Below are 17,091 nucleotides of genomic sequence, written 5' to 3' on the forward strand. Positions count from 1 at the left end.
TTAGCCAGTATGGCCTCGATCTCCTGACCTTGTGATCCGCCCGCCTCGGCCTCCCAAAGTGCTGGGATTACAGGCGTGCGCCACCGTGCCCAGCTGAAACTATTCTTAAAAACGGAATCAGGGCTGGGTGCTGTGGCTCACACCTGTAATCCCAGCATTTTGGGAGGCTGAGGTGGGCGGATCACTTGAGGTCAGGAGTCCAAGTTTGGCCAACATGGCAAAACCCTGTGTCTACTAAAAAATACAAAATTAGCCAGGCACGTAGTGGTGCACCTATAATCCCAGCTACTTGGAGGACTGAGGCAGATGAATCACTTGAACCCCGAGGGTGGAGGTTGCAGTGAGCCGAGATCGCCCTGCACTCCAGCCTGGGTGGGCGACAGAGTGAGACTCTGTCTCAAAAACAAACAACAACAACAACAAAAAAACCCCACAAAAACAGAATCAGGCTGGGTGCAGTGGTTCACATTTATAACCCCAGCATTTTTTTGAGAGGCAAAGGTGGGAGGATTACTTGAGCCCAGGAGGTCGAGACCAGCCTGGGCAACAAAGCAAGACCCTGTCTCTACAAAAAGATAAAAAAATTGGCTGAGTATAGTGGCATGCACCCGTGGTCCCAGCTACTTGGGAGACTAATGCGGGAGGATTGCTTGAGCCTAGGTGGTTGAGGCTGCAGTTAGCTGTGTTCATGCCTGCACTCCAACCTAGGCAACAGAGAAAGACCTTGTCTCCAAGAAACAACAACAACAAACAAATTGGCTGGGAGCAGTAGCTCACGTATGTAATCCCAGCACTTTGGGAGGCAGAGGTGGGCGGATCACGAGGTCAGGAGATCGAGATCATCTTGCCCAACATGGTGACACCCTATCTCTACTAAAAATACAAAAATTAGCTGGGCATGGTGGCACGCGCCTGTAGTCCCAGCTACTCAGGAGGCTGAGGCAGAAGAAACGCTTGAACCCGGGAGGTGGAGGTTGCGGTGAGCTGAGATTGTGCCACTGCACTACAGGCTGGGCGACAGAGCGAGACTCCGTCTCATAAAAACAAAACAAAGCAAAACAAAACAAAAAACCAAATTGAATCAAGATATATGTAATTACAAAGAGGAAAAATAGTAACTTTATAGTGGAGAAATTTGACAGGCAATGCCTTAATCAAGTAATCAGAATTAATACCCTGGTATTGGCTCAACTAGGTTTTATGTGCCTCCTGAGATACACTATCAAGGACGTATCACTTTTTTTTTGGAGACAGTCTAGTTCTGTCGCCCAGGCTGGAGTGCAGTGGCGTGATCTCAGCTTACTGCAATCTCCGCCTCCTGGGCTCAAGCAATTCTCCTTCCTCAGCCTCCCAAGTAGGCATGTGCCACCACACGTAGCTAAATTTTTGTTTTTGTTTTTGTTTTTGTTTTCTCTCGTTTCCCAGGCTGGAGTGAAATGGCGTGATCTTGGCTCACTGCAACCTCTGCCTCCCGGGTTCAGGTGATTCTCCTGCCTCAGCCTCCTGAGTAGCTGGGATTACAGGTGACCATCACCACGCCCAGATAATTTTTATATTTTTAGTAGAGACAGGGTTTCACCATGTTGGGCAGGCTGGTCTCGAACTCCTGACCTCAGGTGACCAACCCACCTCAGCCACCCAAAGTGCTGGAATTACAGACGTGAGCCACCACGTCCGACCTGGACACATCACTTTTGTGGCATTCTACCAAAAATGCATGGCTTGAATCTATGAGGAAACATCACACTAAAACTCAAATTGATGAATATTCCACAAAATAGCTCACTTGCTCTTTAAAAAAAATGACAAAGTCACTAACGATAAAGACTGAAGAACTGTTCTAGATCAAAAGAAATTAGAAAAATGGCAACCAAATGCAATATGTAATTCTGGACCAGGGAAAAAAAGTTTTTTTCCTCTTTTTCTATATGAACAATTAGTAAAATTTGAAAATCTGAATTAGATAAGAGTACTGCATCAACATTAATTTGCTGATTTTGATAATTATATTATGGTTATATAAGAAAATGTTGTTTTTAGGAAATACCCACTGAAGTATTTAGAAATAAAATATTTCAACAATTTACATTCTTTGAGAGACAGGGCTCTTGCTCTATCACCCAGGCTGGAGTTCAGTGGCGTATTCATAGCTCAGTGTATCCTTGAATTCCTGGATTCAAGCAATCCTCCCATCTCAGCCTTCTCAGTAGCTAGGACTACAGGTGTGCACCACCATGACCAGCTGATGTTTTCATAATTTTGTAGAGACAGAGTTTCACTATGTTGCCCAGGCTGGTCTTGAACTCCTGGGCTCAAAGCTATCCTCCTGCCTCAGTCTCCCAAACTGTTGGGATTACAGGTGTGAGCCACTGTGTTCAGTCTAAAAACAAACTTTCTTTCTTTGAGACAGGTTCTCACTCTATTACCTACTTTGGAGTGCAGTAGCACGATCACAGCTCATTGCAGCCTCGACCTCCCAGGCTCAAGCAATCCTGCCACCCCACCATGCCTGGCTAATTTTTAAATTTTTTTTGTAGAGACGGGGTTTCACCATGTTGTCCAGGCTGGTCTTGAACTCCTGGGCTCAAGCGATCTGCCCACCTCGGCCTCCCAAAATGTTGGTATTACAACCATGAGCCACTGTGCCTGGTCAAAACTTACTTTCTAATGATTCAGAAAATATATATATATATATATGAAGAGAGAGTATTTTAAAAAATAAAAATGAGGTGGATCACTTGAACCTGAGAGGCGGAGGTTGCAGTGAACTTAGATGACACCACTGAGCTCCCGCCCAGGTGACAAGGCAAGACCCTGTCTCAAAAACAATAAAATAAAAATAAATAAATAAGCAAATAAATAAATAAATAAAATTAGTAAGGGATTTTCAAAAGAGTAGTTTTAAATATATCAATGCCAACTGTGAATATACTGGCAAACAGAAAAAAATAAGTTTCATAAAGCTAGCACAGACTATAATAACAATAATAACTAAAATTATAAGGAACTTAGGAGTAAGTATAATAAAGATGTATGACTTTCATGGCCAGCCTAGGCAACATAGTAAGACTCCATCTCTACAAATAAAAACCCAGGTGTGATGGTGCAGGCCTGTGGTCCCAGCTACTTGGGAGGCTGAGGTGCAAGGATCGCATGAGTCTGGAGGTCAAGACCAGCCTGGGCAACATAGTAAGACTCTGTTCTCCACAGAAAAGAAAAAATAAAAACATGAATCTTATTATAAAGTATGTCAACCTAAAAGGAAGAAGCTGAGGAATATTTAATATAGAGAGTTTATTTGGACCAAGGTTGAGGACATATTTACAAATTGCCTTGGGGAATGCTTGGGGAGAACAAAAGAGAGGCTCAAGTTATTAAAGAAAAAAGGACTGGCCAGGTGTAGTAGCTTAGGCCTGTAATCTCAGCACTTTAGGAGGCCAAGGTGGGCAGATAGCTTGAGCTCGGCAGTTGAGACCGGCCTGGGCAACATAGTGAGACTCGCCTCTACAAAAAATACAAAAAATTAGCTGGGCATGGTAGTGTGTGCTTGTAGTCCCAGCTACTTGGGAGGATGAAGTGGGAGAATTGCTTGAGCCTTGGAAGTCGAGGTTGCAGTAAGCTGTTTTTGCACCACTGCACTCCACTCTGGGTGACAAAGCAAGATCCTGTCGAGGGTGGGGGAGAGGAGGGAAGGGGAGGGGGAGGGAAAGGGGAGGGGAAGGGGAAAGGGAGGGGAAGGGGAAGGGGAAGGGGGAAGAAAAGGAAGGGAAAGAAGGGAAAGAAAGGAAGGTAGGAAGGGGAAAAGAAAGAGAGAAAGAGTAAGACAGAGAGAAAGTGAGGAAGAGAAAAAGAGAGAGAGAAAGAAAGAAAGGAGAGAAAGAAAAGAAAAAGAAAAGAAAAAAGAAAAGAGCACAAATCAGGAGGAGGAGGTGATCTCAAAGAAGAGGTGATCACGAAAGCTGTTAGGAGTGTTCACTGGCTTACAGAAATGACGTTAGTTAGTGATTGGCTACATCTTATGAAGTACAGGGTATATGGCATTTTATGGTTACCTGGCAGCCCACACAGCAGCTGACTTCAAGAGGTAATGGTTATTTAGCTCCAGGGGGTGTGACATGATTGCTGTTCTATTTCAAGGCCTCTCTGGGCCTGATTATGTAAAGGGGCTCATATTTCTCAGATACAAATTTCTTTTCTTCTTTTTTTTTTTTTCCTCCCCAAGTAACAAGTGTGGAAACAGAACAGAATGCAGAATGATTCGTTACATATGGGAAGTTAATAAATGTTGGGGTTGGTATTACAGTCAGTGGGGATAGGATGAACTATTTAAAAATTAGATTTCTTGGCCAGGCGCGGTGGCTCACGTCTGTAATCCCAGCACTTTGGGAGACCTAGGCGGGTGGATCATGAGATCAGGAGTTCGAGACCAGCCTAACCAACATGGTGAAACCCCATCTCTACTAAAAATACAAAAGTTAGCTGGGTGTGGTAGCACACGCCTATAATCCCAGGTACTCAGGAGGCTGAGGCAGGAGAACTGCTTGAACCCAGGAGGCGGAGGTTGTAGTGAGCAAAGATTGTACCACTGCACTCCAGCCTAGGTGATAGAGCGAGACTCCATCTCAAAAAAAAAGAAAAAAAGAAAAAAAGATTTCTCCCATTTACTTACACAAAAATAAATTGTACATGAGCTAAGGATTTAAACGTGAAAGGCAAAATACTTGGTAATGTTTGAGTAGATCCTATTAGATCAACTGCAGGAGAAAACAACTATAAGATCTGGACAACTCCCTGAAGGTCCTGGAGAGAGACCAAAACCAAGAGGATGTTAGACCTCTATACTTAGAAGGGAGAAGTACTAGGTGACATTCCGGTTTTATGGTCTTGAGCCTAAGGGCAGGCCCCAAGACAGAAAAAGTGGTAAGAAACTACCCATTTTACTGGCTTGAAGAACCAGAGTACTTCATCAAAATTGAAAATGTCTGTTTTTCAAAAGGCACCATGAAAAAATGAATTGGCCAAGCCAGACACTGGGGAAAAATATTCACAATACATATACTTAACCATACATATATAAAGAATTCCTACAACTCAATAATCAAAGAGCAAGCAATCAAACTTTTTAAATGAGTAAAATGTTGAGAGTTCTTTGCAGAAGAAGATATGTCAATAACAAAGTACAAAGTACAGGAAATAGTATTCAACAGACATTAGAAAATCAAACCATGGAATACAATTTGACACTCATTAGAAGGGCTAATCTGAAAGGCCAAATGTTGGTGAGGCTGTAAAACAACTGGAACTCCAATACGTTGCGGATGGGAGTGTAAAATGGTACAGCCACACTAGAAAACTCTGGTAGTTTCTTACAGAATTAAATACACATCTACCATGTAACCCAGCAATTCTAACTCCTCAGTATTTACCTAAGCGAAATGAAAATGTGTTTCTTTATTTTATCTATTTTTATGTTTATAAAATAAAATAATGTATTTCTGCTGAATGTATTTCTTGTTTTAAAAACGTAATTAACTTTCCACACTACAACACAGAAAATGTATTTCTACCAAAATCTTGTACGATAATATGCACAACCACCTTATTTATAACAGCCAAAACCTGAAAACAATCCAAATTCCAACAAAATGAGAAAGGGTAAACAAATTGTGACTTATTCGCACAATGTCACATTACATAGGTGATAAAAAAAGGATCAACTACTGAGGCACACAACATGAACAAATCTCAAAACCATTATGTGGAGTAAATAAAGCAAGGCATAAAATAGAACCTCCTATATGATTCGGCTTAATCAAGTCTAAGAACAACAAAATTCATTTATGTTTGTGAAAATCAGAAGGTGATGGTGGGGTGAGGGGGAGTGGGAATTGGCTGGGAAAAAGAACATAGGAATTTTTCAGGAAGATGAAAATGTTTTATATCCTGACTGGGTAATAGTCATATGGATGCATACACCTGTCAAAACTCACTGAACTTAAGATCCGGACAACTTATTGTGTGTGAACTATACCTCAAAAAAAGAGAGAGAAAGAGAAAAAAAAAGTGGTTGACATGCAAGAAGTTTTCTTTTTTTTTTTGAGGCGGAGTCTCACTCTGTGGCCCAGGCTGGAGTGCAGTGGCTGGATCTCAGCTCACTGCAAGCTCCGCCTCCTGGGTTTACGCCATTCTCCTGCCTCAGCCTCCCGAGTAGCTGGGACTACAGGCGCCCGCCACCTCGCCCGGCTAGTTTTTTGTATTTTTTTAGTAGAGATGGGGTTTCACCGTGTTAGCCAGAATGGTCTTGATCTCCTGACCTCGTGATCCGCCCGTCTCGGCCTCCCAAAGTGCTGGGATTACAGGCTTGAGCCACTGTGCCCGGCCGAAGTTTTCAATATATATTAATATCCTTTTCTATTCCCGTTCCAGAAATACAGTGTAGTAAAAACCAATCTAATTTTACTTCTCAAAAATTGATCCCAAAATATGAGACAGCCACCTGCAAATGCCTAATTTTAAAATGATTCACTTAATATATATGACTTGGCTGGTAACAGTTAGTTCATGGTCATACCAAATGTGTCAGAATTGGAGTTGGCCTTTTAACATACAGTAGTACAATGGATCAGAAGGAGCATTAAACTGGCAACTGGTTTTGTATTGCTGATTCCAATAGTTAACAGCTTTGTGATTTTTGATGCATCAATACACATCCAAGAGTTTCCAGTTCCTTTATTTGTAAAAAGGGAGATAATGATAACTTCCTTACAGACTACTGTGAGGACCAAATAAAAACATATATACATATGTGAATGAAAGCACCCTGGACACTGTAATGGGGAAGTATTTTATAACACAGTAGTGGAACCAAACAGATAAATTAACTGAATAACCTGCTTAAATAATCTTTCTTTTTACTGACTATTGAATGTATGAATACATACCGTCCATTTCACCTCCGGGCGAGCAAGTGGAATAAATCGTCCATCAAACATGTGAGAAAATGGCCCATGACCTTAAAAACAAAATCAGCCTTAGAACAAGAAAAACATCTGTAAAATAACATAAACTTTTTTCTTTCTTTCTTTCTTTTTTTTGAGACGGAGTTTCGCTCTTGTTGCCCAGGCTGGAGTGTAGTGGTGCGATCTTGGCTCAACACAACCTCCACTCCCCAGGTTCAAGCAATTCTTGTGCCTCAGGCTCCCAAGTAGCTGAGATTACAGGCGTGTGCCACCACACCCAGCTAATTTTGTAGTTTTAGTAGAGATGGGGTTTCTCCATGTTGGTCAGGCTGGTCTCGAACTCCTGACCTCAGGTGATCCGCCAATCTCAGCCTTCCAAAGTGCTGGGATTATAGGCGTGAGCCACCACACTTGGCCAAACTGAATTCTTTAATCTTTTTAGTTTAACTTGAATAGCAACAGAAATTAATAATCTAAAAATACAATCACAAAAAGGGACAAACCCTTCCTTCCTATTTCTTTTTTTTTTTTTTTTTCAGACGGAGTCTCACTCTGTCGCCCAAGCTGGAGTGCAGTGGCCGGATCTGAGCTCACTGCAAGCTCCGCCTCCCGGGTTCACGCCATTCTCCTGCCTCAGCCTCCTGAGTAGCTGGGACTACAGGCGCCCACCACCTCGCCTGTTTTTTGTATTTTTTTTAGTAGAGACGGGGCTTCACCGTGTTAGCAAGGATGGTCTCGATCTCCCGACCTTGTGATCCGCCCGCCTTGGCCTCCCAAAGTGCTGGGATTACAGGCTTGAGCCACCGCGCCCGGCCTCCTATTTCTAAAACAGGAGAACAGGAAGCAGAAACATGGAAAAGTAAGCTCTCCATCGAGCGGTCTCCAGTCACCAGGGCTTACATAAATCTGATAAAAGGGCAGTTTTTGTTGTTTTATGAAGAGACAGAGTCTTGCTATGTTGTTCAGGCTGGAGTGCAGTGGCTATTCACAAGCATGATCATTATGCACTATAGCCTTGGACTCCTGACCTCAAGTCATCCTCCTACCTCAGCCACCTGAATAGCTGGGACTACAGGCATGCACCACCACGCAGGGCTTGATAAATGGACAATTCTGTGTAACTGAAAAGAATGTTAATGCCAAAAACTTTTTGAAATCTTCAGATTGAAAATATCTGGATTAAAATAGCAGTTTTAGGAAAATCACTGGGGCCGGGTGTGGTGGCTTATGCCTGTAATCCCAGCACTTTGGGAGGCTGAGGCAGGTGGATCACTTCAAGTCAGGAGTTCGAGACCAGCCTGGCCAACATGGTAAAAACCCTGTCTCTACTAAAATTACAAAAAATTGGCCAGGCTTGGTGGTGGGTGCCTGTAGTCCCAGCTACTGAGGAAGCTGAGGCAGGAGAATGGCGTGAACCCAAGAGGCGGAGCTTGCAGTGAGCCAAGATCACACCACTGAACCCCAGCCTGGGCGACAGAGCGAGACTCCATATCAAAATTTAAAAAAAGGGGCTTGGCGCAGTGGCTCATGCCTGTAATCCCAGCACTTTGGGAGGCCAAGGCAGGTGGATCACGAGGTCAGGAGTTCGAGACAAGCCTGGCCAAGATGGTGAAACCCTGTCTCTACTAAAAATACAAAAATTAGCAGAGTGTGGTGGCAGGCACCTGTAATCCTACCTACTCAGGAGGCTGAGGCAGGAGAATCGCTTGAACCCAGGAGGCGGAGGTTGCAGTGAGCTGAGATTGTGCCACTGCACTCCAACCTGGGCAACAGAGCGAGATTCTGTCTCGGGAAAACAAAAAGAAAGAAAATCCACTGGGGTGCAGAAGAAAAAATTAGAATTTATCTTATTACTCTCAAGCTTAAAAAAATCTATCTTTGGCCGGGTGTGGTGGCTCATGCCTGTAATCCCAGCACTTTGGGAGGCTGAGGCAGGTGGATCACCTGAGGTCTAGAGTTTGAGACCAGCCTGACCAATATGGTGAAACCCTGTCTCTACTAAAATTATAATAATTAGCTGGGCATGGTGGCGTGTGCCTGTGGTCCCAACTACTCAGGAGGCTGAGGCAGGAGAATTGCTTGAGCCCAGGAGGCGAGGTTGTGGTGAGTCAAGATCGCACAATTGCACTCCAGCCTGGGCAACAGAGTGAGACTCCATCCGAAAAAAAAAAAAAGAAAAGAAGTGAGCCACTTAACTGGAGAGGGACGTCTACCTAGACTAGTCCTGGCCCTTCTCTGCAAGTCATAGGCCACACATAAAGGCTGGCTAATGCAGTGCTCAGGCTCCTGGGGGCTGGTAAAGGTTTCCCAATGATTCTCTCTCAAAATACCAAGAATCCATCAAATTTATCATTTAGGGGCTGGTATTGGTTCTTTGGAAGTTTCCAGGGGGACATAAAAAGAGTGCCTACTCGCTTTAAGTATCTAGCTATCTAAACAGGGGCACCTCCCTTCCCCGGCCCTGAGGGTACACACAAACTCTCAGGGTCCCTGAATAAGTAGGAATAAACTATAAGGATAGAGGTAAAAACCCCCATGATTTAAAAGGGACAGTCCTGGCCCAACGTGGTGACTCATGCCTGTATTCCCAACACTTTGGGAGGCTGAAGAAGGTGAATTACTTGAGATCAGGAGTTCAAGACCAGTTTCAACAACATGATGAAACCACATCTCTACTAAAAATACAAAAAAATGAGCCAGGCGCTACTTGGGAGGCTGAGGCAGGAGAGTCACTTGAATCCAGGAGGTGAGATTGTAGTGAGCCAAGATTGTGCCAACTGCACTCCAGTCTGTGTGATAGAGCAAGACTCAAATAAATAAATAAATAAATAAATAAATAAATAAATAAATAAATAGGACAGTCCCCTTTCTCTTTGTCACAGGAAAAGGATGATACTCTTTTGCTTGGATTAAAGTGGCCCAAGACCTCACATGGATCAGAAAACACAAGGAGTTCTCTAAATGTGTTAATCCACTTGGGCAGATTAGAGATTATAAATATGAAAAAAAATGGATTTGACCAAATAACTGTAGGAAAAATGGTGATTTTATTTAATAAGAAGGATAAAAGAAAAATAAAATTCACACACCATCCTAAAAACAGTAGTAAGAAAAACTCATTATCAAAACGCCCTTTCATATAACCTGTAATAAAGATGATGGCTAGGCACAGTGGCTCCTGCCTGTAATCCCAGCGCTTTGGGATTTGGGAGGCTGAGGCTGGTGGATCACCTGAGTTCAGGAGTTCGAGACCAGCCTGGCCAACATGGTGAAACTCTGTCTCTGCTAAAAATACAAAAATTAGCTGGATATGATGGTGCATGCCTGTAATCCCAGCTACTCAGGAGGCTGAAGCACGAGAATTGCTTGAAACCAGGAAGCAGAGGTTACAGTGAGCTGATAATGAGCCGCTGCACTCCAGCCTGGGCAACAGAGCAAGACTCCGTCTCAAAAACAAACAAACAAACAAAAAAAAACACTTTTAGCAAAGATGTCTAACATGAAAAATTCACTGAAAGATGCCAAGAATATAAAATAGCAATGTTTTCTACTTATGAATCATTCTAGGAAGAAGCAACAGTACATTTATACTAATGTCAACTCAAGAATTAAAATACAACTTCCATATTCTCTTGGTTGATCTGATTTTTTAATGTCAAAGAGAGTTAACATATGTTATGATTTTACATAACAACTTTGTCTCTTTGTATGGCTTACCGAGATCATGACAAAGTCCAGCAATCTGAACACAGAGAATATCTCGTTCACTTATCTGCAGCTCTGGTTGTTTTTCACCCAGGGCGCGAACTAGACATCCTGCTAGATACCCCACCCTGCAGAGCAAAAACACAAAAAGTCACTCTTCCGTTTGCAAGAGGAGTGATGGTTCTGGTCCTCAAGAACTTCAGTATGTTTCCTCAAATATTCTAACGTATCTTCAGGGCAACTTTACTCAACAGTGTATTTCAGAACGAGGCAGGAACACACACAAACGGAATCCCAAAAGCAGGACCTCTGGCTCAGTATCACCAATCATTAGAGGAATGCAAATCAAAACCACAGTGAGATACCACTTCACACCTCTTAGGATAGCTACTGTTAAAAAAAGAAAACCAGAAAATAACAAGTGTTGGACATGATGTGGAGAAATTGGAACCCTGTGCACTGTTAGTGGGGATGTATTATGGGGTAGTTGCCATGGAAATCAGTATGGGTGCTCCACAAAAATTAAAAATGGAATTACCACAGTGATTTAGCAATTTCACTTCTGGGTATACACCCACAATAACAAAGTAGGGTCTTGGAAAGATTGGCTGGGCTCGGTGGCTCACGCCTGTAATACCAGAACTTTGGGAGGCTGAGGCGGGCAGATCACTTGAGGTCAGGGGTTTGAGACCAGCCTGGCCAACATGTTGAAGCCCTATCTCTACTAAAAAATACAAAAATTAGCCGAGCGTCGTGGCAGGTACCTGTAATTTCAGCTACTTGGGAGGCTGAGGCAGGAGAATTGCTTGAACTCAGGAGGCACAGGTTGCAGTGAGCCGAGATCGCACCATTGCACTCCAGCCTGGGCAACAGAGCAAGACTCCATACCGCGCCCCCCCCGCAAAAAAAAGAAAGAAAATATATTTGTACAGACATGTTCATAGCAGCACTACTCAAAATAGCTAAGAGGTAAAAGCAATAGGTATCCATCAACAAATGAATAAACAAAATGTGGTGTATACATAGGATAAATATTATTCAACCTTAAAAAGGAAGGAAATAAAAAATAATTAAAAAACTAATAAAAAAGAAGGAAATACTGACACATGCTACAACATGGATGAACTTTGAGGAAATTATGCTAAGTGAAATATGCCAGTGACAAAAAGACAAATATTGTATGATTTCATTAAGATGACGTACCTAGAGTAGTCAAATTCATAAACAGAAAGAAGAGGGTCAGGCGTGGTGGCTCATGCCTGTAATCCCAACACTTTGGGAGGCTGAGGCGGGCGGATCACCTGAGGTCGGGAGTTCGAGACTGGCCTGGCCAACATGATGAAACTCCGTCTCCACTAAAAATACAAAATTAGCTGGGAGTGGTGGCGTGTGCCACCATGCCTAGCCTAAGATAACTATTTCATGAGAATACCTAAAAACTGCAAGTTCCCCACCCCATTCCCTTCTTACCCTAGACTATGCTCAAATCGATTGTGTGAAGCTCCTGGAAAAACATAGTAACCACCTCCCAGCTGTTTGATGTATCGAAGACGTTGAAACTGAGGTGTGTCAATGATTCGGACGAGGAGAGGGTGGAGCTCAATGTGGCCATGGATAGGATCATTAATAACCTAGAAAATTATGTTTAATTAATATGAGTAATAACATGTAAGTCCACCTGAAATTTGTGTGCAGCCATTCCTAATTATAGTGCAAAGTCAAAGCTATTTGATTTTTCAAGTAAAAATACTAAAGAAAATGACAAGATGTTAACATCATTACCTTATTTAGGTATCACTACCAGACAGATCAAGTATATTGGATCTGAGTATATTTTACTTCTTCTTAATGGATGTGAATAACAGAAAAATGAGGATTTTGATTTTTTAATTATGTATATGACTTAATTAGTCTTTAATAAGTTTGTCTTGTATTCAAGTTAAACATACATATTCATTTCGATTTAAACACATTCATTCACATCATGTAAGTCATATCACTATAGGTATTATGTCTAAATTTTTTTTTTTTTTTTGACACGGAGTCTCACTGTGTCACCCAGGCTGGAGTGCAGTGGCATAATCTCGGCTCATTGCAACCTCTGCCTCCCAAGTTCAAGTTATTCTCCTGCCTCAGCCTCCCGAGTAGCTGGGACTACAGGGGTGTGCCACCACACCCAGCTAATTTTTGTATTTTGAGTAGAGACGGGGTTTTACTGTGTTGGCCAGGCTGACCTCAAACTCCTGACCTCAAGTGATCTGCCCACCTTGGCCTCCCAAAGTGTTGGGATTACAGGCATGAGCCACAGTGCCCAGCCTAAACTTTTTTTTTCTAAATGTGTCTATACAGTACTCATCATTAAAACAGAAAGGAAAGAAGGGAGGGAGGGAAAGAAAGAAAGATGGAAATTCCTCTACCATATAGATAAGAAATCATGAAGGTCCGAGTGCAGGGGCTCACATCTGTAATTCCAGCACTTTGGGAGGCCAAGAGTTTGAGACTAGTCTGGGCAACATAGTGAGACCTCATCTCTTAAAAAAAAAAAAAAAAAAGCCAGGCGTGGTGGCTCAAGCCTGTAATCCCAGCACTTTGGGAGGCCGAGGCGGGCAGATCACGAGGTCAGGAGATTGAGACCATCCTGGTTAACACGGTGAAACCCCATCTCGACTAAAAATACAAAAAAATTAGCCAGGCGTGGTGGCGGGCACCTGTAGTCCCAGCTACTCAGGAGGCTGAGGCAGGAGAATGGTGTGAACCTGGGAGGCGGAGCTTGCAGTGAGCCGAGATTGCGCCACTGCACTCCAGAATAGATGACAGAGCGAGACTCCATCTCAAAAAAAAAAAAAAAAAAAAAAAAAAATGCAGTGGCGCACATCTGTAGTCCCAGGTACTCTAGAGGCTGAGGTAGGAAGATCCCTTGAGTCCCAGGGGATCAAGGCTGCAGTAACCTACTATTGTGCCACAACACTTCAGCCTGGGCAACAGAGAGAAACTCTGTCTCAAAAAAAGAAGATGAAAAGAAAGAAAATAATTTTGTACAGCTGAACAATGTATTTGTGTGTGTGTGTTGTTTTTGTTAGAGACAGGGTCTCGTTTTCTCACCAGGCTGCAGTGCATTGGCTATTCACAGGCACAACCATAGCTTACTGTAGCCTCAAACTCCGAGGCTCAAGGGATCCTCCTGCCTCAGCCTCCCAAATAGCTGGGACTGCAGGCATGTACCACCATACCTAGCTAATTTATTTTTATTCTTTGTGGAGACAAGGTCTTGCTATATTGCCCAGGCTGGCCTCCAACTCCTGGCCTCAAGCAATCATTGCACCTTTGGCCTCCTAAAGGGTTTAAAAAAAAAATCATTTTTACCATAGTTTTACTGCCTTTTCTAAGTTTAGATATACAAATATGGCCAGGCACGGTGGCTCACGTCTGTAATCCCAGCACTTTGGGAGGCCGAGGTGAACGGATCACGATGTTAAGAGATAGAGACCACAGCACCCAGCTATTTCTTTATTTTTGAGACAGAGTCTCACTCTGTCACCCAGGCTGGAGTTCAGTGGTGCAGTCTTGGCTCACTGCAACCTCCACCTCCTGGGTTCAAGCGATTCTCCTGCCTCAGCCTCCTAAGTAGCTGGGACTACCGGCGTGCACCACCATGCCCAGCTAATTTTTTTTGTATTTTTAGTTGAGACGGGGTTTCACCATATTGGCCAAACTGGTCTCGAACTCCTGACCTCATGATCCGCCCACCTCAGCCTCCCAAAGTGCTGGAATTACAGGCATGAGCCACAGCGCCTGGCTAAAATCTACTTTTAAACCATTTCAGGACCTAAAAGCCTTCACTGCAAATTTTTCAGGTGTAATAACTGTCTTGTTTTTTTTTTTTTTTTTTTTTTTTTGAGACAGAGTCTAGTTCTATCACATAGGCTGGAGTACAGTGGTACAATCATGGCTCACTGCAACCTCTGCCTCCCAAGTTCAAGCAATCTTCCCACCTCAGCTTCCCAAGTAGCTGGAACTATACCATGCCTGTCTAATTTTTCTTTTTTTGGTAGAGATGGGGTTTCTGGCAGGGCACGGTGGCTCACACCTGTAATGCCAGCACTTTGGGAGGCTGAGGCAGGTGGATTACCTGAGGTCAGGAGTTCGCGACCAGCCTGACCAACATGACAAAATCCCATCTCTACTAAAAATACAAAAATTAGCCAGGAGTGATGGTGGGCGCCTGTTATCCCAGCTACTCAGGAGGCTGAGGCAGGAAAATCACTTGAACCCAGGAGGCAAAGGTTGCAGTGAGCTGAGATTGTGCCACTGCACTCCAGCTTGGGCAACAGAGCAAGACTCTGTCTCAAAAAAAAAAAAAAAGATTCATTGATACATTTGAAAAATTAGTCCTCATTATGTCAAACACTGCACTCCTTCTTCACCATTACACAATCTCAGCTTCAGAGGCCAACTGAACTAAATTTAGCATAAAGAACACTGTGACAAGAACAAACCGTGGTGACCTTGGGTTTGGCAATGGTTTCTTAAATATGACACTAAAAGTACAAGACACAAATGAACAAAAAAATATAAATTGGATTACATAAAAACTTAAAACTTTTATGATCCAAAGACCACCACCAAAAAAGTAAAAAGACAACCCACAGACTAGGAAAAATTATTTGTGTATCATATCTCCCATAAGGATTTACATCCAGAACATGTAAAGAACTCTTACAACTCAAATAAAATTGTGTGTGATTGAACACCACTGTGAACTTTCTAAAAAGCACTGTCTTGCACACTAAAAATGAGTGAATCATACAACTTGTGAATTATATCTCAATAAAGCTATTTATGTTTTAAGTATCAAGTTAGGTAGGTATCAAATTAGAGAAGAAATCCTCGAGGGCTGCAACTGAGTAGCAAACTAGGTCAATTCTTTGCTGAACTGCACTGCTGATGAAGTTAAATTCATTTAAGGTATTGATTTCATTACTAGGCAGTGATTCGGTAGTTTGAAAATCTATTTCCAACAACTATCATTTATAATTTATAAATGAGGTTAAACAATGTTGGTGGTTTTTTTTTTTTTGAGACAGGGTCTCACTCTGTTGCCCAGGCTGGAGTACAGTGGTGTGATCATGGCTCACTGAAGCCTCGACCTCCCTGGGTTCAGGTGATTTTCCTAAATCAGCCTCCCAAGTAGCTGGGACTACAGGTGTGCACCACCACACCCAGCTAATTTTTCTATTGTTTGTAGATGGAGTTTCACCATGTTGCCCAGGCTGGTCTTGAACTTAGGGGCTCAAGTGATCCACCCACCTTAGCCTCCCAAAGTGCTGGGATTACTGTGTGAGCCACCATACCTGGTCAACAAAAAGAAAAAAACTATTTTTCTTTTTAAAGAAAAATAGAAAAAAGAATAAAAGTGGGCAATTGAAACCACTGACTGCCTTAAATATTACTTCAAAAATATATTATTGGCCGTGCACAGTGGCTCATGCCTATAATCCTTTGGAAGGCCGAGGATTCCAAACGCTTTGGAAGGCCGAGGCAGGCAGATCATGAGGTCAGGAGTTTGAGGTCAGCCTGGCCAACATGTAACTTGCAAAAGCAAAATTAAAGTATGTATTTGAGTTATTTCAGATCCTACTCTATGAGATCGTGCCACTGCACTCCAGCCTGGGCAACAGAGCAGACTCCGTATCAAAAAAAAATACAAAAATACAAAAATTAGCCAGGTGTGGTGGCGTGCACCCATAGTTCAAGCTACTGGGGTGGCTGAGATGGAAGGATCACTTGAGCCAGGGAGACGGAGGTTGCAGTGAGCTGAGATTGGGCCACTGTACTCTAGCCTGGATGACAGAACAAGACCCAGTTTCATTTAAAAAAATAAATAAATAAAAATAAAAAAGAATGTACAAAGGAGGTCTTCAATAATTTCTAATATTTTGCTCTAAAAATAACAGACTTAAAGCAAATTAGGCAAAATATTAAGATTGGACAAGTTGGGTAGTGGTCTACTTATGCTTTTCTGTATGCTTAACATATTTTAGTTCTTCTTCTCATTTAAATACTCTGTGCTCATTTTAGAAAGTGCAGAAAGTTTAGAAAAGATCTACTACTCGCCGGGTGCGGTGGCTCACGCCTGTAATCCCAGAACTTTGGGAGGCCAAGGCGGGTGGATCACAAGGTCAGGAGATCGAGACCATCCTGGCTAACACGGTGAAACCCCATCTCTACTAAAAATACAAAAAATTAGCTGGGCATGGTGGCGGGTGCCTGTAGTCCCAGCTACTCAGGAGGCTGAGGCAGCAGAATGGCGTGAACCCGGGAGGCGGAGCTTGCAGTGAGCCGAGATTGCATCACTGCACTCCAGAATGGGCGACAGAGCGAGACTCCGTCTCAAAAAAAAAAAAAAAAGAAAAGATCTACTACTCGC

The 17,091-nt window shown here is 42.9% G+C and overlaps 1 protein-coding gene across 1 annotated transcript in view; it reads right to left on the minus strand.

Annotated features, from left to right (window-relative positions):
• The window catches only part of SAMHD1 (SAM and HD domain containing deoxynucleoside triphosphate triphosphohydrolase 1), a 41,483-nt gene that overhangs the window by 13,699 nt on the left and 10,693 nt on the right, over nucleotides 1–17,091 (minus strand). Inside the window, exons 4-6 of the mRNA XM_026455277.1 lie at nucleotides 12,135–12,295; nucleotides 10,677–10,792; nucleotides 6,942–7,012 (exon numbers count right to left, since the gene is read on the minus strand). Coding sequence (XP_026311062.1) covers nucleotides 6,942–7,012; nucleotides 10,677–10,792; nucleotides 12,135–12,295 — 348 coding nt within the window. The remainder of the gene's footprint in view (nucleotides 1–6,941; nucleotides 7,013–10,676; nucleotides 10,793–12,134; nucleotides 12,296–17,091) is intronic.

This window comes from Piliocolobus tephrosceles, chromosome 20, assembly GCF_002776525.5.
Source record: "Piliocolobus tephrosceles isolate RC106 chromosome 20, ASM277652v3, whole genome shotgun sequence".
NCBI classification, from domain to species: Eukaryota; Metazoa; Chordata; class Mammalia; order Primates; family Cercopithecidae; genus Piliocolobus; species Piliocolobus tephrosceles.